Source organism: Heptranchias perlo, chromosome 3 (genome assembly GCF_035084215.1).
Source record: "Heptranchias perlo isolate sHepPer1 chromosome 3, sHepPer1.hap1, whole genome shotgun sequence".
Classification (NCBI taxonomy): Eukaryota; Metazoa; Chordata; class Chondrichthyes; order Hexanchiformes; family Hexanchidae; genus Heptranchias; species Heptranchias perlo.
Window position 1 is genome coordinate 129,274,289 of NC_090327.1, and position 25,459 is coordinate 129,299,747.

At 44.8% G+C, this 25,459-nt stretch overlaps 1 protein-coding gene across 2 annotated transcripts in view; it reads right to left on the reverse strand.

The window, feature by feature from the left end:
- The window catches only part of bmp6 (bone morphogenetic protein 6), a 135,295-nt gene that overhangs the window by 7,574 nt on the left and 102,262 nt on the right, over positions 1-25,459 (reverse strand). For both annotated transcript variants that reach the window (XM_067981965.1, XM_067981966.1), the window contains exon 6: positions 11,747-11,823. In XM_067981965.1, the coding sequence (XP_067838066.1) occupies positions 11,747-11,823 (77 nt within the window). The remainder of the gene's footprint in view (positions 1-11,746; positions 11,824-25,459) is intronic.

Genomic DNA, 25,459 nt, shown 5'->3' on the forward strand with positions numbered 1-25,459 from the left:
AATTTTCCTAAGCTGAGAAATGATTTAGCAAAAGTGGATTGGAAACAGCTACTTGAAGGTAAATCAGTGTCAGAGCACTGGGAGGCATTCAAGGGATTCAGAGTAAACATATTCCCACAAAGAAAAAGGGTGGGACTGCCAAATCTAGAGACCCCTGGATGTCAAGGTAAGGCAAAAAAGGGAACCTTATCTCAGATTCCAAGAGCTTTTTTTTTCATTCGTTCATGGGATGTGGGCGTCGCTGGCGAGGCCGGCATTTATTGCCCATCCCTAATTGCCCTCGAGAGAGAGAGAGAGAGAGAGTAGGGGTGAGCCGCCTTCTTGAACCGCTGCAGTCCGGATGGTGACGGTTCTCCCACAGTGCTGTTAGTAAGGGAGTTCCAGCATTTTGACCTAGCGACGATGAAGGAACGGCGATATATTTCCAAGTCGGGATGGTGTGTGACTTGGAGGGGAACGTGCAGGTGGTGTTGTTCCCAAGTGCCTGCTGCCTTTGTCCTTCTAGGTGGTAGAGGTTGCGGGTTTGGGAGGTGCTGTCGAAGAAGCCTTGGTGAGTTGCTGCAGTGCATCCTGTAGATGGTGCACACTGCAGTCACAGTGCGCCGGTGGTGAAGGGAGTGAATGTTTAGGGTGGTGGATGGGGTGCCAATCAAGCGGGCTGCTTTGTCCTGGATGGTGTCGAGCTTCTTGAGTGTTGTTGGAGTTTCACTCATCCAGGCAAGTGGAGAGTATTCCATCACACTCCTGACTTGTGCCTTGTAGATGGCGGAAAGGCTTTGGGGAGTCAGGAGGTGAGTCACTCGTCCCAGAATACCCAGCCTCTGACCTGCCCTCGTAGCCACAGTATTTATGTGGCTGGTCCAGTTAAGTTTCTGGTCAATGGTGACCTCCAGGATGTTGATGGTGGGGGATTCGGCGATGGTAATGCCGATGAATGTCAAGGGGAGGTGGTTAGATTCTCTCTTGTTGGAGATGGTCATTGCCTGGCACTTGTCTGGGGCGAATGTTACTTGCCACTTATCAGCCCAAGCCTGGATGTTGTCCAGGTCTTGCTGCATGTGGGCTCAGACTGCTTCATTATCTGAGGGGTTGCGAATGGAACTGAACACTGTGCAATCATCAGCGAACATCCCCATTTCTGACCTTATGATGGAGAGAAGGTCATTGATGAAGCAGCTGAAGATGGTTGGGCCGAGGACACTGCCCTGAGGAACTCCTGCAGCAATGTCCTGGGGCTGAGATGATTGGCCTCCAACAACCACTACCATCTTCCTTTGTGCTAGGTATGACTCCAGCCACTGGAGAGTTTTCCCCCTGATTCCCATTGACTTCAATTTTACTAGGGCTCCTTGGTGCCACACTCGGTCAAATGCTGCCTTGATGTCAAGGGCAGTCACTCTCACCTCACCTCTGAATTCAGCTCTTTTGTCCATGTTTAGACCAAGGCTGTAATGAGGTCTGGAGCCGAGTGGTCCTGGCGGAACCCAAACTGAGCATCGGTGAGCAGGTTATTGGTGAGTAAGTGCCCCTTGATAGCACTGTCGACGACACCTTCCATCACTTTGCTGATGATTGAGAGTAGACTGATGGGGCGGTAATTGGCCGGATTGGATTTGTCCTGCTTTTTGTGGACAGGATGTACCTGGGCAATTTTCCACATTGTCAGGTAGATGCCAGTGTTGTAGCTGTACTGGAACAGCTTGGCTAGAGGCGCAGCTAGTTCTGGAGCACAAGTCTTCAGCACTGCAGCCGGGATGTTGCCTTCGCTGTATCCAGTGCACTCAGCCGTTTCTTGATATCACGTGGAGTGAATCGAATTGGCTGAAGACTGGCTTCTGTGATGGTGGGGTATTCGGGAGCTCAATACTGCAGAAAGCCTAGAGGAGTATAGTAAGTGCAGGGATAAAATTTAAAAGGAAATTGGGAAAGCAAAGAGAGGGCATGAAAAAATACTGGCAAGTAAAATTAAGGAAAACCCCAAAATGTTTTATAAATACATTAAGAGCAAGAGGATAACTAAGGAAAGAGTAGGGCCTTTTAGAGACCAAAAAGGTAACCTATGTGTGGAGGTGGAAGATGTGGGTATGGTTCTTAATGAAAGCTTCTTCCCAAAGCACCTCCCAAACCCGCGACCTCTACCATCTAGAAGGACAAGAGCAGCAGGCGCGTGGGAACAACACCACCTGCACGTTCCCCTCCAAGTCACACACCATCCCGACTTGGAAATATATCGCCGTTCCTTCATCATCGTTGAGTCAAAATCCTGGAACTCCCTTACTAACAGCACTGTGGGAGAACCGTCACCACACGGACTGCAGCGGTTCAAGAAGGCGGCTCACCACCACCTTCTCGAGGGCAATTAGGGATGGGCAATAAATGCTGGCCTCGCCAGCGACGCCCACATCCCATGAACGAATAAAAAAAATACTTTGCATCTGTCTTCACAAAAGAGGGGGACAATGCAGACATTGTTGTTAAGGAGGAGGAGTGCGAAATATTGGGATGGGATAAACATAGTGAGAGGGGAAGTATTAAGGGGTTTAGCATCTTTGAAAGTAGATAAATCACCAGGTCCGGATGAAATGTATCCCAGGCTGTTAAGAGAAGCAAGGGAGGAAATAGCAGAGGCTCTGACCATCATTTTCCAATCTTCACTGGTTACAGGCATGGTGCTGGAGGATTGGAGGACTGCTAACGTTGTACCGTTGTTTAAAAAGGGAGAAAGAGATAGAGTAATTATAGGCCAGTCAGTCTAACCTCAGTGGTGGACAAATTATTGGAATCAATTCTGAGGGACGGCATAGTCATTTAGAAAGGCACGGGTTAATCAAGGACAGTCAGCACGGATTTGTTAAGGGAAGGTCGTGTCTGACTAACTTGATTGAATTTTTAAAGCAGGTAACAAGGAGGGTCGATGAGGGTAACGCGTTTGATGTAGTGTACATGGATTTTAGCAAGGCTTTTGACAAGGTCCTACATGGCAGACTGGTCAAAAAAGTAAATGCCCATGGTGTTCAAGGGAAAGTGGCTAGTTAGATCCAAAACTGGCTCAGTGGCAGAAAGCAAAGGCTAACGGTTGACGGGTGTTTTTGCAACTGGAAGACTGTTTCCAGTGGCGTCCCCCAAGGCTCAGTACTAGGTCCCTTGCTTTTTGTGGTATATATTAATGATTTGGACTTGAATGTGGAAGGCTTGATCAAGAAGTTGCAGATGATACAAAAATTGGCTGTATGGTTGATAGTGAGGAGGAAAGCTGCAGACTGCAGGAAGATATCAATGGACTGGTCAGGTGGGCAGAAAAGTGGCAAATGGAATTCAATCCAGAGAAGTGTGCGGTAATACATTTGGGAAGGGCAAACAAGGCAAGGGAATACACAATAAATGGGAGGATACTGAGAGGTGTAGAGGAACAAAGGGACCTTGGAGTACATGTCCACAGATCCCTGAAGGTAGCAGACAGGTAGTTAAAAGGGCATACGGGATACTTTCCTTTATTAGCCGAGGCACAGAATATAAGAGCAGGGAGGTTATGTTAGAACTGTACAAAACATTGGTTAGGCCACATGTTGAGTACTGCGTACAGTTCTGGTCACCACATTACAGGAAAGACGTGACTGCACTAGAGAGGGTACAGAGGAGATTTACGGAGATGTTGCCAGGGCTGGAGAATTTTAGCTATGAGAAAAGATTGGATAGGCTGGGGTCGTTTTCTTTGGATCAAAGGAGGCTGAGGGGTGATTTAATTGAGGTGTATAAAATTATGACTGGACTTGATAGAGTGGATAGGGAGGACCTATTTCCCTTAGCAGAGGGGTCAGTGACCAGGGGGCATAGATTTAAAGTAATTGGTAGAAGGATTCGACGGGAGCTGAGGAGAAATGTTTCCACTCACATGGTGGTGGGGGTCTGGAACTCACTGTCTGCAAGGGTGATAGAGGCAGAAACTCGCAACTCATTTAAAAAGTACTTGGATGTGCACTTGAAGTGTTGTAACCTACAGGGCTACAGGACAAGAGCTGGAAAGTAGGATTAGGCTGGATAGCTCTTTTTCGCCAGGCACGGACACAATGGGCCGAATGGCCTCCTTCTGTACCGTAACTTTCGATGATTTCTACATCAGCCATAGTACACTTATGACACCCATTTTTCATCACATTTATCTGTTCTGAATTTCATCTGCTACTGATTTTCCCATTTGCAGCTTTTACCTAAATTCTTTTGTAGGTTCCTGGCTATCTCCTCCTACTCAACCGACTCCCCTCTCCAGATTAACATCTGCAAATTTGAGCCATTGCATTGGTTCCCTAAATCATTCATGTCAATAATTTTATTTTTTTAAGCACTATTTTCATTTGAGCAATGCAGGCCTGGAAGGGATATGATTGAACTATTTAAAATGAAGGAGATTAAATTGTCACTTTGGATGGGTTATTTGAGATGGATAGGAATGGTTGGGCTAAGGGAAATATATATAGAATCCTTCGGTAAAAAATTACATTACAGATGAGTATGTTTGATGAATTGCCGCATAATAGGCTTGTCATCAAGACTGAAGCTCGTGGAATAAAGGGGGCAGTCGCTGCATGGATACAAAACTGACTAAGTAACAGGATGCAGAGAGTAGTGGTGAACGGTTGTTTTTCAGACTGGAGGGAGGTATACAGTGGTGTTCCCCAGGGGTCAGTACTAGGACCACTGCTTTTTTTGATATATATTAATGACTTGGACTTGGGTGTACAGGGCACAATTTCAAAATTTGCAGATGACACAAAACTTGGAAGGGTAGTGAACAGTGAGGAGGGTAGTGATCGACTTCAAGAAAATATCGAAAGGTTGGTGACGTGGATGGGCACATGGCAGATGAAAATTTAATGCAGAAAAATTCAAAGTGATATCTTTCAGTAGGATGAGGAGAGGCAATATAAACTAGAGGGCACAATTCTAAAAGGGGTACAGGAACAGAGAGATCTGGGGTTATATGTGCACAAATCGTTGCAGGTGGCAGGGCAGGTTGAGAAAGCGGTTAAAAAAAGCATACAGGATATTGGGCTTTATAAATAGAGGCATAGAGCACAAAAGCAAGGAAGTCACGATGAACCTTTATAAAACACTGGTTCGACCACAACTGGAGTATTGTGTCCAGTTCTGGGTACCGCACTTTAGGAAAGATGTGAAGACTTTAGAGAGGGTGCAGAAAAGATAACAAGGATGAGGGACTTTAGTTTTTTTTTATTTGTTCATGGGGTGTGGGCGTCGCCTTCTTGAACCGCTGCAGTCCGTGTGGTGACGGTTCTCCCACAGTGCTGTTAGGAAGGGAGTTCCAGGATTTTGACCCAGCGACGATGAAGGAACGGCGATATATTTCCAAGTCGAGATGGTGTGTGACTTGGAGGGGAACGTGCAGGTGGTATTGTTCCCATGTGCTTGCTGCTCTTGTCCTTATAGGTGGTAGAGGTTGCGGGTTTGGGAGGTGCTTTCGAAGAAGCCTTGTCAAGTTGCTGCAGTGCATCCTGTGGATGGTACACACTGCAGCCACTGTATGCCGGTGGTGAAGGGAGTGAATGTTTAGGGTGGTGGATGGGGTGCCAATCAAGCGGGCTGCTTTGTCCTGGCTGGTGTCGAGCTTCTTGAGTGTTGTTGGAGCTGCACTAATCCAAGTTACATGGATAGACTGGAGAAGCTGGGGTTGTTCTCCTTGGAACAGAGAAGGTTGAGAAAAGATTTGATAGAGGTATTTAAAATCATGAAGGGTCTAGACCGAATAGATAGAGAGAAACTGTTCCCATTGACAGGGGGGTCAAGAACCAGAGGACATTGATTTAGAGTGATGGCAGCGAATGGTTAGGACCTGCCGGGGGCGGGATGGGGAAGGATGAAGGCAGATTCAATTGTGGCTTTCAAAAGGGAACTGGATAAGTACTTGAAAGGAAAAAAACTTGCAGAGCTGCAGGGATAGAGCGGGGGAGTGGGACTAGCTGGATTGCTTTTGCACAGAGCCGGTACAGGCTCGATGGGCCGAATGGGCTCCTTCTGTGCTGTAACCTATGATTCTATTCGGAGAGTCATCACCCTCTGGTACAGATTACTAACATGTGCAGTGAGCATGGATTCCCTCCCGTCCTTCAAAAAGGAGCTAGGCAGGTTCTTGAGAGAGGATGACATTTTATGTTAGTTGTGGTTTAATTGGCATTTGAAGGGTTAACAGGTTACAGCAGTCTCCTGTAGTTTTCCTCGATTGCCGTAGGGAGTTAAGAGAGGAATTTGCCCAGTTTTTTTTTTAAAAACTGGCTTCAGGCTTTTTTGCCTCCTTCAGGTGATTGCGTGACTCACGACGAGGGGGTGGGGGAGGGAAGAGAAGTCATCAGCCCCTTATCTGATTTCAATCCATGGCCCAAGTATTTGCGTAATGCCTATCGTTAGCAGCAAACTGCACATCTATCCTTATTTAGAGAACTGGCTGATTCAAAGTTTCTCTTGGTTTAGAAAAGACTTGTCGTCCTGAAAATCCTACAATGAATCCTAGCTGGAACCTCTGCGTGATCTTCTTTTAGATGCCCCCAAAGTTTCCAGGCAGAAAGCTCGCCATTTTAATTCATTGACCCACGCCCACTCTATCCTCGGCCTCTTACACTGTTCCAATGAAGCTCAATGAAGCTCGAGGAACAGCACCTCATCTTTCGATTAGGCACTTTACAACCTTCCAGACTCAGCACCGATTTCAGTAACTTCAGGCCATAACCACTGCTCCCATTTTTTCGGACAGCAAGTGCTGGTGATGGTCCTGCTGTTGCCATGCACAGTTACTCTAGACCCATCTTTTGTTTCTTAACCTGTCCCATTACCACCTTCCTTGCACCATCATCCCTTTTGTCATTTAATCACTCTTGCCCTCTACCCTATCACAGACCTTCCCTTTTGTTCTTTCCACCCCTCCCCCCACTTCCCCCTTTCCCTGGCTCTGTACTTGCTTAAAAACTTTAACTCTTTAACAACTTCCAGTTCTGATGCAAGGTCTTCGACCTGAATCGTTAACTCTGTTTCTTTCTCCACAGATGCTGCCTGACTTGCTGAGCTTCTCCAGCATTTTCTGTTTTCTTTTCCTGCCATTAGATGTTGCAGGTATGCAGCAGTTTGCATTGTACATGGGTCCGGGACAGAAAGTTGAGTGGGCTAGGAAGCCAGTCCAGTTATTGCCTTAGCATGTAACTGTCGTACTAATCTTTGATTTTCAAGGAAGTTCCAAAGTTGTCTACTTCCATTGGCTTTTGAATCTCAAGAGATTAAACTCTTCACATCTCAATCATTCCTGGTTCTACAGACTTGCTGTTAAATGCTCCAGAGCAGCTCCTTACCACTGCAGCTAAGTTTACATTTTTAACCTTTTATCAAGCTTTCTGCTTGATCCAATTAATCTCAACCATGCCCTCCAGCCCTGCTGCAGCTTTTGGCTGTCCTGCCGCCAGGAAATCAAAGTTAATATTGAAGGAACTTGGGGTCTTGGGTTCAAGGTCTAGATTAGGTTTGTCTGCGAGTTAGTTAGGTTGGCTGAGATTTTGGGTTAGGTTTGGGCTTATGGTGAATTTATTTCAGGGGGACTTTATTTTGTAGAAATGGAGCGTTTATTTCAACAGGACATTACTGCTGCTCTCCGGGGTCAAAGGTTGCAGGAGCGGGGACAATCACTGTAGGGCAGGATGAGTGCCCTTCTTAACAAATCCCACTTTAACCGCTGGTCGTGAAACTAATGATCGCAGCCATTCTGGTGCAACTTGTTGGCAAACCTTTTACAAGTGGGCTTTCTTGCTCTGTGGTCTCTGAAGAAATCCCCAAATCGCACGTATGAGGGACTGGCTGACAACTTCTCCCTACCTCTTGACCAGTGAGTAATCAAGCAGCGTGTTCTGGGACAGACAAGGCACGGGTGGTCAGGTCGTTGATATGTTACGACTGAACGCACTGACGATCTGGCACCGATGCGGCCAGCCTCAATATCAAGAGTTTCCTTAGACTATCAGCAAGGCAACCATGCGGAGCAGCGCTCACCTCTTTACTAAAAAGGCAAAGTTTATCTTCCAAGACCGACGCTTTTTCATGCACTGGCCTTAACGCATTCTTTAGTTCAAGTTATAAAAATGGCCTACTTTGATTTAATAGCACTGGAAGGCTGATCCTACGGTCGAGGGTTCGCAGCGCTGGGAAACTGCGGGCCCACTGAGCCTGACTTTGTCCCTGATCAGCACTTAAATACAAGGAACGAAGGCAATGGGATGAAAACTAGTTTTACTCTACTGCAACAGCCGTAGGCTGCTACCTTCCTATCCCACTACCTGACCTCGAGTCATAGAGGCAAGATAAATAGAATTTTGCAGGGAAACTCAACTCGCAAAAATATATTTACTGCGACTATCTAGGCTGTGCTGAAGACAGTTTGGAGCCTTGTTTTTTTGTTGTGAAAATGTGCACCTACCCCTATGAATTTTTTTGGCCATAATTAGGCTTCAGGAAGGCTAAAAATCCCTGTAATTCTCCCCTCAATTTATTGTGGGTATGTCCTGATGTGTATCCAGAACAAATAACAATGGATTCCTGGAGTAAAATCAAGTCACTTTTTACTCCAACATGACATTACAGTCTCCCTCCCCTTATTCATTTTCTGCCCTTGTGAAGGCATCAACAGGTGTCAGGAACTGTTAAGTACGTTTTTCATGCAACGTCGACTGGCTATTCTCCAAAAGGTGCATCACAGCTAAACCCATTCCTATCTGATCCCAGCCTCATTCAGTGTCCACGCTAGTGCACTTTCCAGCCGGGGTCACTGAACAGGAATCAGGAGCAGGAAGCCTGGTTGATTCTCCCCCTCCCCCCTTAGCTCAGGGCTGATGAGGACAACACTCGCTCTCCAATTACAATCCCAGCTGAGATCAAACTGGGGGCCTTCTGGCCTCTGTGCTCAGTCATACAGGGGAACAGAGTGGTTCAGGTTCGGAATCATTGGTAGAAGTTCAATAACCCAATGTGGCTCCCTGGTCATCAATACAAAATTAAATGGATCACCTTGGAAATGGGATTTGAAACCTTCTTAAAACCATTTTTGCGTAACAACTGGAGAATATAATCCTGTACTACTTTCTGGTAATTAGCGATAAAATAAGTTGGATAAAGAGATAATCAGTTAATGAGCACCTGGAATGAATTAACTGTCTACACATTCAAATGAGAAGAGTGCTCATTTCTATAAATATTTTAGATTAAAGTTGTTGGTTTAAAGGCCCAGGTTGTATAAGGTGTTACTGTAATAGTAAATGTATATGGTATGTTTTTTTCCCCGTGACGGTTTTCACTCCTCCTCCAGGTGTTGACTTTTTGCTGGAATATCTTTCCACAGGTGCAAACTATACCTCTGCTACCCTGCCCACATGGCCATTGCTCATTAGTGAATCATGTGTTGGCAGGTATTCCGTGGCAGGAAAAGGGGGCAGGGACACATCAGGATCACAGCTGAGAATAAATGTGTTCACAGACGCGCCCTTCCAACAGGGATTGCTGGATAATTACCAACGACGGGAACCTTGGCTGATTTTCCACTCCCTAATGCAGGGAGCAGAGGTCAATTGTAGCATCCCTGGCACCACCTAGTAACCTAGAACATATTAATACACACACAAGCATTGTTGGCCAGAGGATACTGGCACTTTTTCTTTAACAAATGTTGGGGGAATACTGTGATCATGGGAAAAGAACAGGGTAAGGATCATACACTAAGTGCACACACATTAGCTTCACATTCAAATGAATTCTCACTGAAACATTAAACCAGAAATTAAAAGCTTAATGCTAACAAATACCACTGTGTACATCATAGGGACTTGATTCTCAAGTTCAGCTGTGCTCCTTTACCATGGGTGAATCTATACACACATTGTTATGGGACAGCTCAAAAACCCCTAAAAATATAAATATCTTTTAATGTCCTGAAATCAAACTATTCCTACAATACTTTCAAAAGGAATAGATCAAAACCACCAAAAGAACCTTTACAAAGGATCAAAATAAAATTTGAATTCAGTTTCTGATCAAACCCTACAGTGAGCCGTGGTGAGGGAGGGGGAACAGGACAGTGGTGCTGAGGACCGGGGTTCAGTTCCGGATCAAACCCAGAAGTCCGCTGGAAATCCAGCAGCAGCTGAGGGTAGAAGGAAGGCCCAGGGAAGTGGCAGACATAACTAGAAGAGGGCCATCAGGAAGGCAGGCCATGAGGGAAAAAAGAAAACAACTGAAACTGGGTCAGTGGCAGGACATCACATACGCAGGGCCCTCCATAAAAAAAGCATTAAGAGATAGGGGTCTAGAAACTAGTTCACACTGGGCTGCGCACAGGGGACAATCCCTGCACCTGAACGGGTAAGCCCGAGGCGCACCCGATATTGGGCCTCGCTTAAATGAGACTGGCGAGCTGAGGACACCTGCTGGGCATCCCCAGACAGCTCTCCGGCGAAAAATTTTGGGGTTTTGCATCGTGGGCAGCAGCCACAGATGGGTCGTTAAAAGGGAGGTCGGGAGGGGAGTTGCCACCAGGAAAGGGAGGTCCATTGGGATATGGATCGATCAGGACGTCGGCTCGAGGCGGCGATCAGATGGGCAGTCACCACTAACTTACAGGTCAATCGCTTCTCTCTGCTCAGAGGCCTTTCCAACACTAACACTTGTGCCTTTCATCCAAAGTGGGTTTTTCAATTTTTAGGATGGAATAATCATTAGCAACCAGCTGGTAGGTTTGTAGCCAAGTTGATTTCAACATCTGGATCATGCATGGACTCCAGTGCAACGGGTGCTCCTGCTGCCACAGCCTCTGAGATTTTACAGCAGAATTGGCTCTTTGTAAACTGGGAGTGTTGTTATTTACATTCAGGTTCTCTACTTTAACACGACACAGGTTGAAAGGATCATCACAAACGGCCTTCAAAGACAATATGCAAGCAAAAAAGACCTGGCCCACAAAGCTGCTCTGTGTCAATTTTTTTCTTTTACAAACAACATCCATTGTCTAAATTTGCATCTAAATACTGTTTCCTAGGACCAGTGCGATTGTTAATTATGAATGGAACAATTAGACATGACCTAAGCTCTGATTACATTCAGTAGGTGGTCTCTCATTGGTGGTTAATTACAATGGGGAGACCTTCCTGCTAGAATATTGCACTCACGTACAACAGGTGGTCTCGCATTAGAGGGGTCCTAAAGACAGGGTCTGCTGTAGTGCCTTACCATTGATTCCATTTTAGGCAATGGGGCATATGGACCAAATCAGCATGGTGTATGATCACTGTTCCTTTGTCAATAAGTGTTTAAGCCAATCAGGATTTTTTGATTTCCGGACATTTTTAATCTATGGCATATACTATATACAAGACTTTTAATTATGTGGACAGATAGACACAAAAAATTGAATTAGAAGTTAAAACTAGCTGCTTGACTTCCTGAACATTGGTATGTATGACGTAGTTTCACTTGTGCGTCTTTCCAGAGGTTGGGTGTGGACTAAAGGAAATGGTAGACGTTGGATTTTAGTCACGAGTCTGAAAGATTTTTTCCCCTTATGCTTCTAATGATGTTACCAAATAAGGCTGGCCAAAGCATATTTGACGTAGTATAATTTTCCAGCATAATTTTTCTTCCTTTTCAGTTCACCAATGACAAAATCATAAGTGACTTACAAAATGGGGGAAAAAAGTTGTGTGTTTTTTACCTGCCATCCTAAGTCCCGAAAACTCACATAGAGTTCATGCTTTTTGCAAGCTTGTCGCTGGTCACTGGTGTTGTATTCTGTTAGAAGAAATAAAATTAAGTGTTTTTTTTTTAAAAAGTCACAAAAGGTAAGTACAGATGAGGGATGCCTTTTGGGCCTATCTTGCTTATAAAACAAAACCCGTCCTCCTTTCCATCACAGCAACCAAGTGCCCCTTGAATGACTCGAGTTTTGACCTCTGCCACTCTACTTGGAAGTCCATTCTGGGTACTAATCACTCGGTGAAGAAGCTCTTCCTTACACTCAGTCCTAAACTTGCCTTTTAACAGTTTGTACATGTTTCCTCCACCTTGTCCTGTGGTCATGGTGCAATCTGATATGGTGCTCGGGATTAACCATTTCCTTTCCACTTAACATCTTGCATACCTCTATAAAGGTCCCCTCTCACTTCTTTCCTTTCAAAGTTGGGGAGACAAAGCTTTTCTAACCTTTCCCCATAACTTAGTCTTCCGACATTACGATTCAGCCCTGTCACCCAACTCAGCACCATTTCCAGGACTTGGACGTTTCCCGTGTGCCACGGTGACAGTATTAAAGGTGTAGCCTGTCAAAAGCACAAAATAGCTTCAGCAAGGTGGCCTCTGACTTAAACTATACTCATCTGGCAAACAGCTTGACATTCTCTTTGTTAATTGCTGCTCTGCAATGACTGGACATGGTCAGTGTAGCGTCTACTATGACTCTCTGATCTCTTTCAGCCTCTCTGTTCAACACTATTCATTTATGTTCCCCATTTTTTCTTCCAACATGGAAGATCATGCATTTATCTGTATTGAATTTCATCAGTCATTGTTCTGTCCATTTGCAGAATAATGTCTGAATTCTTCAGTAATTCCTGAGTTCTCTCGAGTCGACTGTGTCCCATCCCACCCACTTGGTTTACTATCACCTGTGAATTTAACCAACACTGAGTCTCAGAAGCAAGATCATTTATTTATGTAGATCAGAAATAGTAAGGACCCCAGCACTGTTCCCTAAAGTACTCCATTCTCAACAGCTGGATCTCTTTCCCCTGACCAGCACCTGTGGCTTTCCTCTCTTTCAGCCAATTTCATATCCACCTCAAAAGTTCTACCTGGGATACCACTACATTAAGTTTGTGTAGCAGCCTTTCACATGCAACTTTATCAAAGGTTTGGAAGTCTGGGTACACTTGATCATTGAGGTTTCTAATATCCACTTGCAATATCACTTCTTCAAAAAAGTCAAGAAGGTTTATCTGCCCCAAGCTGGCTGCTACTTAGTACATTATTTTCATATAGGTATTTTTCAACTTTGTTCCCAAACACCAATTCCATCGTTTTGCCAGTTACCAATGTAAAACTAATGAATCTGTTACTAGGATTTGTTTCATCGACTTTCTTGAAATTAGGTACTAGGCTAGCTTGTGGGGACCTCTCATGATGACCGTCAGCAATTATAGATTTCATCCCTCGTTTCATTTAGCACCATTGGATTTATAATTGTAGAACCTATGATGGGTGGTGTGTTTCCAATGTTTTCTCCAGTGAAAATTTTCAGGATGTATAATCATTTAGTACATTTATGTATTTTTAGTTCATCCTCAGCCTCGAACCTGTTTTCATCCTTAAGGATCTCAAATCTTTTGATAATTCTGGAAGAATTTCTTACTGTGGCATTTGACTTTGACCTTTATGGCTCTGCTCATTTCTAGTTCCCTCTTTCTCCCTGTGACCATCATCTTTATATATTTTTTGTAGGTTTCGGTATTCTTTCCAGTGGTTTCCCTCACCTTCCTCCTTACAAACTTTGTAGTTTTTTTTTGAATGGTACAACATGATTTGATTTATTTAAGCTCTTCCCTTAGTGCTCTTTTAGAGTTTTATATCCGAATATTGGTTCATCCCAGGTCTTGTCAAACAATCACATTATGGTCGCTGTCACCCAGGGTTACCACTACAACAATTCCCAGTATAATGTGCACCACTTGCCATTGCCAAATTGAGATGTGAGTTACCCTTTGTGGCACCCTAATGCACTGGGGCAGAAAGCAATCATGCAGCACATTCATTAGCTCAGAATCTGGATTGCTTTAGTTTATGTATAGTTGGTTAAAGTCCCCACTTAAGTATGACCTTTCCACTAACACAAATCGATCCATTTTTCTTCATAGAGCAACCTGTCTTTTTTGTGTTGACCCAGTGGTCTACAGAATTATCGTTGCTCTTCTTGCACTACATACTTCCAGCCAAACTATTCAGTTGTACCAATCCTTCCATCCCCCTTGTCCAGGCTGTCCTTTCTGAAAACTCGAATCCTTTGTATGTTGTACACATCTCCATCACTAGGGGTTAACCACTTTGGGATCCCAATTATATCTCAGTTCTCAATTGCTACAACCGTCTCCAAGTTCAGTCATTTTGTTGAGAATATTTCTAGCATTCATAAAACATTAATTCTATCCCTCACAACAATTCTATTCTTGTACGATCTTTGTTAATTTCCTTTCCTTTTGGTCTGCTTTGTTTGTTCTCCTCATTTCACTCTTGTTAATTCTCCTCCACAGTCATATTTACCCTCTCAGTAAGGAGATTGGTACCAATCTAATTAAAGCAAAGCCTGTCTCACTAAACGTCATCCCCACCTCAGAACATGTTCCAATGTCCTAGGAATCTAAATCCCTCCCTTTTACACCATGTCACTGGCCACACTTTGACCTATCCAATCAGTTTCTGCCTGACTGGTCAGAGATACAGGAGTAGGCTATTCAGCCCCTCGAGCTTGTTCCACCATTCAATTAGATCAAGGCTGATCTGTAATCTTAACTCCATCTACCCGCCTTGGTTCCGTAACCCTTAATACCCTTGGCCTAACAAAATCCTATCAATCTCAGTTTTGAAATTTTCAATTGACCTACACTTGGGAGCCAGGAGTAATCCTGCGATTAGTACTCTCAAGGCCTTGCACCTCCATCTAAATCCAAGCTCCCCTTGCAAGACCGCCATCCTACCCATTCCTGCCATTGCAGAAGGTTTTCCTACCCTCTCCATTATGTCTCTTACCCTGGCACCAGGGAGGGTAACACACTATTTAAAACTCCAGGTCACAGCTGCAGATTGGGCTGTCTATCTCCTCAGTTATCGATTTTCCCCATTATTAATACACATCTGTCCCCATGGCTAGAGAGTTTATCCTTACGACAGTTTAGAATTTAAAAACATTTTAACTAAAAGAATGAACTTGCACTTATATAGCGCCTTTCACAACCTCAGGGCGTCCCAAAGCGCTTTACAGCCAATGAAGCACTCTTTTTGAAGGATAGTCACTGTTGTAATGTAGGAAACGCGGCAGCCAATTTGCGCACAGCAAGATCCCACAAACAGCAATGAGATAATGAACAGATAATCTGTTTTTTAATGATGTTGGTTGAGGGATGAATATCGGCCAGGACACCTGGGAGAACTCCCCTGCTCTTCTTCGAGAAGTGCCATGGGATCTTTTACGTCCACCTGAGGGGGTAGATGGGTCTTCTGGTTTTAACATCTCATCCAAAAGACGGCACCTTCCGACAGTGCAGCACTCCCTCGGTACTGTACCGGAGTGTCAGCCTAGATTTACTATTACTTACGAACATAGAGAAGCTTTTTATAAACTTTCATTTGAAAACCCAAACTGATACATATTGGTTTTCTGGGTGTTACGGTCCTAATAATTAAACCTCATGGGGTCGATTTGGGGTTTTGGGAGGCCGTGCGCAGAGCGCGTCGGTCAGCCTTGCATCCCGGTGGATAAGAGGTGGCGGGTTTTTGAGGCATTATTTACATTGGACCGGCAAGCTGCAGGACGCCAAACGGGCGTATCGATGCAGCTCACCGGTTAAGGCGGTCTCAGCCGGCAGCAAGGTAAGTGCAGGGGGGAGGAGGTCATGATTGCGGGGGCTGGTGCATGAGGGTTCCGGGGCTGCAGCAGCCCAGATTATTATACGTTACAGGACCCCGATTTGTACATTTAAAAGGCGCCTACCGCCAGAAACAGGTAGGTGCATTGGCCGCCCAGCGGTAGGCCCCTTTCAAAATGGCGGCCAATTATCAGCGTTAAATCGGGCGGTACGGCTACCGACCCCATTTATCGGCCCTTACTGCCCCGTTAACGTCAATTTTCTCCAAGGGAAAAATCAGTCCCCAATCTCTCCTCTTCTCCCCACACGTGCAGTACAGATCACACACACGTGCCCTACATCGGTAGGTGCATCTCAACTGACTTGTCAATTTTGTCACTGGCGTACAAAAGGAACTAGGTACAAATGTTGCAAAGACACTTGCCTAGTTTTATAATTAAAAAGCAAGGCAATGGAAGGTCGCACTGCCCTGCAAAGTTCAAAAGCCACCAATGTCAATACATTGTATTCCTGTGATTAGATAGAAAGGGCAGTACAGACGAACGGTGCAAAAACACCAAAATCTATTTTAAAAAGTCTAGTTATAACGCTTGTACCCAGTGAAAAGTGTCACGTCCTGTATGTAAATTGCTGCTGATGGGAGCGAAAAGCAGCCATAAATTATCCTTTCAAGGCACACGCCATTATACACCACAGAAGGAATTTGGGATTGGTAGGGTTAAGCAGAATTTCAAAGATTCGCTGTTTAATTTCTAAAGCTTTTTTGGAAATAGAGTCGGACGTGCCTGCGTCTCAAGGTGTTTCCTTGCCGCTTAGTGCTGACCTACATTACATTACTGGAAAACTCTTTGTGCCCTGAATTTTATTACAGCTGGAGTTTCCTTAAATAAGTGCAGCTGTCTATGTAGGGCTAGGAGGTACCCTTCACACTGGTGACCTCGTCGAGGCTCCCTTTCCTGCCGAGCCTGCTAAGGTTATCTTGCATTTCCTATTCCTTCACATAAGCTCAAGTGCTCTTAGAGAACAGACAAACATTTACCGAGGTTAATACTCAGAGGAATTGTTTGACAAGTCTTGAGCTGCCAAATTATTTAATGCTTCAACATAATTAACTGCCACTGAAGTCACTAAGTTGAAGTAGCTTAGAGCTTTTTTTTAAAAAAAAACCCCTCTTGTTTATTTAAGTGATCTTACTATATAAACTAGTGTGTAAATTGATTAAACATTTTATAACACCACTTAACTTTAAAATGATCTTCAGCACACACTCTGGGTGGGAAGCGGAAGAAAGCAATCACTAAATACACAAGGTCTATTGACACAAACCTAAAAGGGAAATGTAAAGATCTGGTTTGGATGTATAAAAGGTTTTCCTCTTGTTTATACAGCAGCAGCAGCAGCTTCAGCTAATCCCTCACTAAAAATCGACTTTCTTTGACAAGAGTCGAAATGCACAGCTTAGAAAGGTACGAGCATAGAGGCCAATCTCTGTTGATACAGTGAGGGTACGTCATCTGCACTGTGCAGAGAGAGAGAGAGAGGGTTTGAAACATTCTCCAAGCAGCTCACAGTACACGTCTGTAGTCTGCAGCATTTACAGCGCGGTAGACAATAGACTGTTGAAATCTGGCAGTGCAGGTGGGACGCGACGGTGCCAGCGCAGCAACCTCAAGTCAAATACATTGCTGCTCTGTGCTGCCTGGAAGCATTTAAGGAAGAAGAAAGAAAAAGATCTGCCAGGCCTGTGTTTACAATGCCACGAAAGCAGTACTGTATCAGCACAAAAGAGACAGAAGTAATGGGGTGGTGGGGCTGTGAACACCGCCACATTTTTTCCCCAGAGTTGAGTATACCTGACCGGATTTACTCCAAAATAATTTGGGCAGCTTAAGCGGAGGGTAAAGTGAAACTAACACTTGAAACTAACATATCACTAATACCCTGACACTGGAGCAGGCAAAGGACTGGATTTGGTTTCTTCAAAGCAAGTGCATTATAAAAGCACAATGTGTATGTTTAAAGCAATACTCTTGAGGGGGAGGGGAGGGGGGGGGCAGAGGAGATCATTAGAATCATATTTGGGACCTTTCCCTTGATATCAGAAAGCTCTTGGCATAAAATGTTATGTTTCAACCAAAGAGCCCTGGTGTAGTCATGTATATAATGTCTCGTTCTCAGAGGGTGACTTAGTTCTCTCAAAAGGTGATGGGAACAGCAGCAGGATGGACCAAATTGATGCAGGGAATCAAAGCACACAGTAAGGAGGATCGACCTGCATCAGGTCAGAGAGACAAACCAAAAGGTAAGAAGGGAGGGATCTTTGTACGTGGCAGTTAAACTTCATTCAAAAACGAGGAAGACCCTACGTCCAGTCATGTTCTATTGCATTCATTCAACTACTATATACAAAATAAGTTGTAAAAAAGTTACAGTAGTGAACACTATGGGGGTAAAACTCAACTTCAGCAGGGGTCCAAAATGGGTCATAGTGGATTGGCTGCCTCAACGGAAAGGGAAATCGAGCAGGGCGTAAAACGGATGGGCGGCCAATCCGCTACCCCCTCGTTCTGGACCCCCTCGTTCTGGACCCCCGCCAAGGTTGAATTTTAACCGCTATGACCCAACACTGAGCCCACCTTGGAGCACTGTGGCCCCAGTTATCACATCAAAACCATAATACTTTATAGATTATCTCCACTGGGCAGCAAGATAAATTTAATTACAAAAATTAACGGGGAGATTACGAAAAATTTATTTTAGGCAAAGGGGATGGTTAGATTCTGGGAAGGGGGGGTGTGACCCCACGGCAGGAGATGCCTAAGCTTCCCTTGGTGGGACGAGGGGTAGTCCTGCTTCTCCTGGCTCCACAAAGGAAGTTTAAAAAAAAGTTTTAAAAACTTACCTCTTAGGGACACTTCTGGCCCTGATCCTCATCTTCACTAGATGGGCCCGGTGGGAAACTCACTGTGGCTTCCTGCTCATGACGCCGAATTGGAAGGGGTCATTTTAACCCCCCCAGGACAGGCTAAAAATAAACAAAATAGGAAACCCAACCCCAACGCACCCACTTCCGGTTTTAACAGAGGCGGGCGACTAAGCTGCTCTCCGGAGGCGGGCCGCAATTAAAATATTTTAATGAGGCTGCGTGCCCAAGATTTTATCTCTCTTCCAGATTCAACACTGGCCAGCCGGGTTTCTAGGGGCTCTGGGAAACCTGGCAGCTGAAGGGAGGCGAGAACGGTCGGATGGAACAGATAAATGCCTTTCCAGCACTGCTTGTGGGCCAGGAGGAGGAGTAGGAGTGCCTCCCCACAGGCCCACCAAGCTAATCTGTATACCACCCTGCGATCGGACTCCCTCGCTCGGCCGATCCCCCCTCCCCCCCAATCCCCCCCACAATGTCCGCCCCACAATTTCCCCCCCGACGTCTTCCCTGCAATCTCCCCCCTCGATGGAGCTCCCAGCTGCTCCAGGATGGGTAAGTAAGCTCGGCGATATTAATTGCCCACCTGCCTGGTTTCTGCTGGGTGTGGGAGGGTTAAAAATCGCTCTCTTTGTTTTTGAATGTGGCTTGGCTCCTCCCTTCAATGAGCATTACTGGGCTTTTTTAAAAAAAAAACGCCAGTCATGAACCACCACCTGGAAAAGTTAAGAGATTCTGTGACAAATACAGAAATTTGATCCCGTCAAGGTTGTGTACATTTTTTTTTTAAAAAGGGGCTCAGTCAAAATGGATGTCATACTAGGTTTTGAGGATATCATACATTGTCACAATACCTGTGAGCTGACACATTTTCTCTTTCATCAAGAACTGGTTACGATAAAGCTCGTTAATGAAAACTTTGTTTAAAATGTAAGGCGTTAACATTTTGCTACAACTTTCACAGTAGAGCTGCCATTCTATTGTAAACGGGCCCTTCAACTGTCTCCAGTTAGTCCCTGTAATATTCTATTTTAATCTGAGTCTGCCTGCCGTAATGTGGCAAACAACATTGTTACTTTGATATTCAATTTAATTAAGCGTGATGAGTGATCCCACATCCAGAGTAAAAACTATCCTTAAGAACAGCCCTATGCTCCAAGCTCAACTCTCTCCCTCATTTTGACCATGAGAAGGAAGAAACTCGAACAAAAGTAGAACCGAACATCAATTCTGGTATAGAATGTTTTGGGCTGTTTGTTTTTATCAAAGGGTACATTAACCCCCTGTGGGCTGTTCTTGGACATTTTATACAATTATTGGGCTGTACAGTATTTGGCCAACATCTAATTCTATAAATCATTTAACTGTACATAAATTCAACCACCAGTTTTAACCTGCACATAGTGGGGCTACCGTTTGATATTTATCAACTTCAGGGTTGATGGAGTCTGAACAAGACTATTAAGGGAATCCCAGTGCACAGCATTACTGCTCAATAGGGTAACTATTAGTCCTAGGCAACATAGCCTAAGAGCAACCGCTTGTGGGTAGCCTCTTACGCAGAAACTGGGGTAAAATTTATCCGGGGTTCTCTCGATCTCCTGCTGCAACAATCGGCAGACACCCCGATCGTAAAGGGCCATTTCTACCCATCTTCCGAAATTACAACAGGAGATTCCCCCGTGGAAATTTCACCCCGCTGTGTTTAAAAGCCCAAACTGAAATAGATGCATTTTAATGACCAAATTAGCTGACACAAGTGGTTCTCAAACCAAAGGATGTATAGTGAGTTTAAGAAATGGAGCAAGAAATATGGTGGCAATCTCTCAGCAAGTAGTACTACTCCAGTTTCAAGTTGCTGCTGCAAGACAATAAAATGACAATCCGGGTGGAATGAAGCCACAGACAGGGTCCTGAATCAGTGGCTTTTGATGGCAGGAGGTTAAACCACTGATATCAACTTGAGCACAGTGTTAAAAGGATTTGATAGTTTCTCTCTCTCTCTACCCTATTTCCTCTGGTGGGGGAGTGCCGAACAAGGGGGCATGACCTTAAAATTAGAGCTAGGCCATTCAGGGGTGATGTCAGGAAGCACTTCTTCACACACAGGGTAGTGGAAATCTCAAACTAAAGCTATTGAGGCTAGGTCAATTAAAACATTTTTTTTAAAAAAACGATAATAGTTTTGTTCGGTAAGGGTATTAAGCGATATGGATCCAATGCAGGTAAATGGAGTGAAGATACAGATCATCCATGATCTAACTGAATGGCAGAACAGGCTCGAGGGGCTGAATGGCCTACTCCCGGCTCTGATGTTGCACGATACTTGTTTCTCTCTCCAAAGTGCACAGTGGGAGATATCGCATTCGATCCATCCGAGTGGACGGTGGCTGCCAACAATTTTGGTGAGCATCAAGATTTGGGTCCAGCGAGCGCTCTGTCGATTTCAATACAGAAAAGCCACCAGGATAACAGCTGTGTATTAAATTCTGTTCAGATGAATTGACAGGCAATTAAAAAAAAGTTAGTAATTACCTCAGTAAAACTTTGTACTAATCCCCAACCCGAGTGTGAAAGTAACATTTTGAGATGTCTGGGGAAGTTCATAATGTGTCAGTACATGTTGGAAAGAAATGGTAACATCTAGTTCTCAGGCTTTTTTTTTGGACGTAAAAGGGTTGACATTAGACTTTAATTACTGGGATAAATTAAGATTTTCAGATGGATCTGTACTTTGTTAAATTTGCAAGGATGATGTTACAATTGTTGCATCTGAAAGAAAAAAAACAAGTCTGAAATCTCCCAGCTGAAGAGCAAGACCCACTCCCTTTAGTGCTTTTTACCCCCATTGCAGATGGTGGCAGCACTAATTATCTAAAGCTACTTGGCACAAGTCCATGACACTTTTTTTTTGTTGGGGCCCAGTACAGAAAAAAGGTTCAGAATCACAGATCAGAGGTGCTTTGGTGATGGGTTTTATTACAAAACAGAACTGCCTCGACTGGTGAAGAGCTACACAGAATGCTGTGTTCATTAACTTTCCTAACAAAGAAACATGCTAGCAAGTAAAATTTTGGAGACAAATGAAACTTGGAACAATTTTAAGGAGAATAAGTTGGAGAGCTTAATGCTATGATTGTAGATCCAACCCTAGGCCAAAATAAGTGCCAAATGTAAGGAATCTTACAACACCAGGTTATAGTCCGACAGTTTTATTTGAAAATCACAAGCTTTCGGACCTTACCTCCTTCGTCAGGTGAGTGACGGGAGGTGGGGATTTGGGGGGGGGGGGGGGGGGAGATGTCACGAAATCCAATTCTGCAGATTGGTGTGATAGTCCTTAAACATCCTTCTTTTCAGGTGAGTACCCCTGAGATCTGGGTCCCATGACTCTAAACGATTGACAGCCGTCTCCTCGGCCTCCAGTGGGAAGGTGGCACATCCTCGTCCATTTCGCCAGCTCCCTCATGCTCTGTGAATTACTCGTTGTCCCATCCTCGCTGGCATCATCAGATTTGCCCCAGGTGAAAGGATCTGATTTGGTGTATGGGTGCGATAAAGCAAACGACACAAGAGGCAAGATCGCGGTGGTTGTAGCAGAGGAGTATGGGGCAGGACCTTGCCCTTCGGACTCCTGAGCGGCCTTGTCCTCAACATCCCCTTCTTCCATATCATCTTCATAGCCCACGAGGAAGAAATTCCTTCCCTTGTGCTCCTACTGATCTTCATCATCATCTTCTGCAGTGTGTACCATCCACAGGATGCACTGCAACAACTCGCCAAGCCTTCTTCGACAGATCCTCCCAAACCTGCAATCTCTACCACCTAGAAGAACAAGGGCAGCAAGCACATGGGAATGCTACCACCTGCATGTTCCCCTCCAAGTCAATATAAACTAAAAGGGCACAACTCTAAAAGGGGTGCAGGAACAGAGAGATCCGGGGGTATATGTACACAAATCGCTGAAGGTGACAGGGCAGGTTAGAAAGCAATTAAAAAAGCATATGGGATCCCGGACTTTATAAATAGAGGAAGAGAGTAGAAAAGCAAGGAAGTCATGATGAACCTTTATAAAACACTGGTTCGACCACAACTGGAGTATTGTGTCCCGTTCTGGGCACCGCACTTTAGGAAAGATGTGAAGGCCTTAGAGAGGGTGCAGAAAAGATTTACTAGAATGATTCCAGGGATGAGGGATTTTAGTTACGTGGATAGACTGGAGTAGCTGGGGTTGCTCTCCTTGGAACAGAGACAATTGCGAGGAGATTTGATAGAGGTATTCAAAATCATGAAGTGTCTAGACAGAGTAGATAGAGAGAAACTGTTCCCATTGGTGGAAGGGTCAAGAACCAGAGGACATAGATTTAAGATGATTAGCAAAAGAACCAAAGGTGACATGAGGAAAAATTTTTTTTTAATAAACACAGCGAGTGGTTAGGATCTGGAATGCACTGCCTGAGGGGGCGGTGGAGGCAGATTCAATCATGGCCTTCAATAAGGAACTGGATAAGTACTTGAAAGGAAAAAAAATTGCAGGGCTACGGGGATAGGGTGGGGGAGTGGGACGAGCTGGATTGCTCTTGCATAGAGCCGGCACGGACTCAATGGGCCGACTGGCCTCCTTCCGTGCTGTAACCTTTCTATGATTCTAAGTCACACACCATTCCGACTTGGAAATATATCGCCGTTCCTTCATCGTCGCTGGGTCAAAATCCTGGAACTCCCTTCCCAACAGCACTGTGGGAGAACCTTCACCACACGGACTGCAGCGGTTCAAGAAGGCGGCTCACCACCACCTTCTCAAGGGCAATTAGGGATGGGCAATAAATGCCGGCCTTGCCAGCGATGCCCACATCCCATGAATGAAAAAAAAATCTTCCTGCTCTTCATCATTCCCTGTCTTCCTCCATCCTCATCCCCCTGTTGCTACAGTGGATCCGCAGTAAAGGAGGGCATAAGCTGAGAATGAGTGAGCATAGACCCCTTGGGATTAAGGAAACAGAGAAGGATGTGGAATCTTCGGTCTGTGTACGGCTTCACAGGGATTCCATGATGACCGAGCAGGTGTGCACTCACTGATCTCACCTCCTTCCCAGGGCTGGAGAAGAGGCCTCCCCAGTAGCTCCATGACTTGCTCCTCACAGGGGGGCAAGCTGTCTGATATCCAGAATTCCCCCTCTGGTTTCCCTGCCTTTCAATGGGCAATGTTGCAGGAGAAATCGGCAACGAAGTCTGAGGGAATCGGATGAGGGTCAGCATTCGAGGGACGTCTTCAGCATGGTACAGCTAATGTAATAGATCTGCTGGTACACCCTGTTAAAGTGGAGAATGTAGTGCTGCAAGTAATTGCTGTTAGGGGAGGTGGTGACCCATATTGTAAGATGCTGAGTTAGCGCTTCCATTAAACTCAAAAGTGTGAAGTGTTATTGGTTCTTGGACACTACGGTGACCAACACATTGGTCATCCAAGAAAGAAAAAGGACAGGTGCCGATGTTATCTTGCCTACCATCATCAGGTCATTAAACTTTTTCCGGCACTGGTCTGCAGTTCTGGGGGTGAAAGGTCGCACTCAGTACTACTACCACCTCTCTCCGCATGTCATGCAGGACATAAAAATCATACACCACAGAAGGAGGCCATTCAGCCCATCATGCCCGCGACAGCTCTTTGAAAGAGCTATCCAGTAGTTCCACTCTATCCCCATAGCCGTGCAAATCTTTCCTTTTCAAATAAATATTCAATTCCCTTTGAAAGTTATTATTGAATCTGCTTCCACTACCCTTTCAGGTGGTGCATTCCAGATCATAACAACACACTGCTTAAAAAAAAATTCTCATCTCCCCCCCAGGTTCTTTTGCCAATTATATTAAACCTGTCCCCTCTGGTTACCGACCCTCCTGCCAGTGGAAACAGTTTCTCCCTATCTACTTTATTAAAACCTTATGGAATTTTGAACACCTGTATGAAATCTCCCCTTAAGCGTCTTTGCTTGAAGGAGAATAGCCCCAGCTTCTCCAGTCCATCCACATAACTTAAGTCCCTCATCTGTGGAATCATTCTACTAAATCTCTTCTGCACCCTCTCTAAGGCCTTGACATCCTTCTTAAATTATGATGCCCAGAATTGAACACAATACTCCAGCTGAGGCCTAGCCAGTGTTTCATAAAGGTTTAGCGTAACGTCCTTGCTTTTGTACTCTATGCCTCTATTAACAAAGCCCAGGATCCCGTTTTTAACAGCCTTAGAATCAGAGAAGTTTACAACATGGAAACAGGCCCTTCGGCCCAACATGTCCATGTCGCCCAGTTTATACCACTAAGCTAGTCCCAATTGCCTGCACTTGGCCCATATCCCTCTATACCCGTCTTACCCATGTAACTGTCCAAATGCTTTTTAAAAGACAAAATTGTACCCGCCTCTACTACTGCCTCTGGCAGCTCGTTCCAGACACTCACCACCCTTTGAGTGAAAAAATTGCCCCTCTGGACCCTTTTGTATCTCTCCCCTTTCATCTTAAATCTATGCCCCCTCATTATAGACTCCCCTACCTTTGGGAAAAGAATAGAATCATAGAAGCCGTCTCAACTTGTTCTGCCACCTTCAAAGATTTGTGTATATACAGCCCCGGGTCCCTCTGTTCCTGCACCCCCTTTACAATTGTACCATTTAGCTTATGTTGCCTCTCATTCTTCCTTCCAAAATGTATCACTTCACATTGCTCTGCACTAAATTTCATCTGCCATGTGTCTGCCCATTTCACCAGTCTATGTCCTCTTGAAATCTGTTACTATCCTCCTCATGGGTTACTACATTTCTAAGTTTTGTTTCATCTGCAAACTTTGATATTATACCCATGTCCAGGTCATTAAT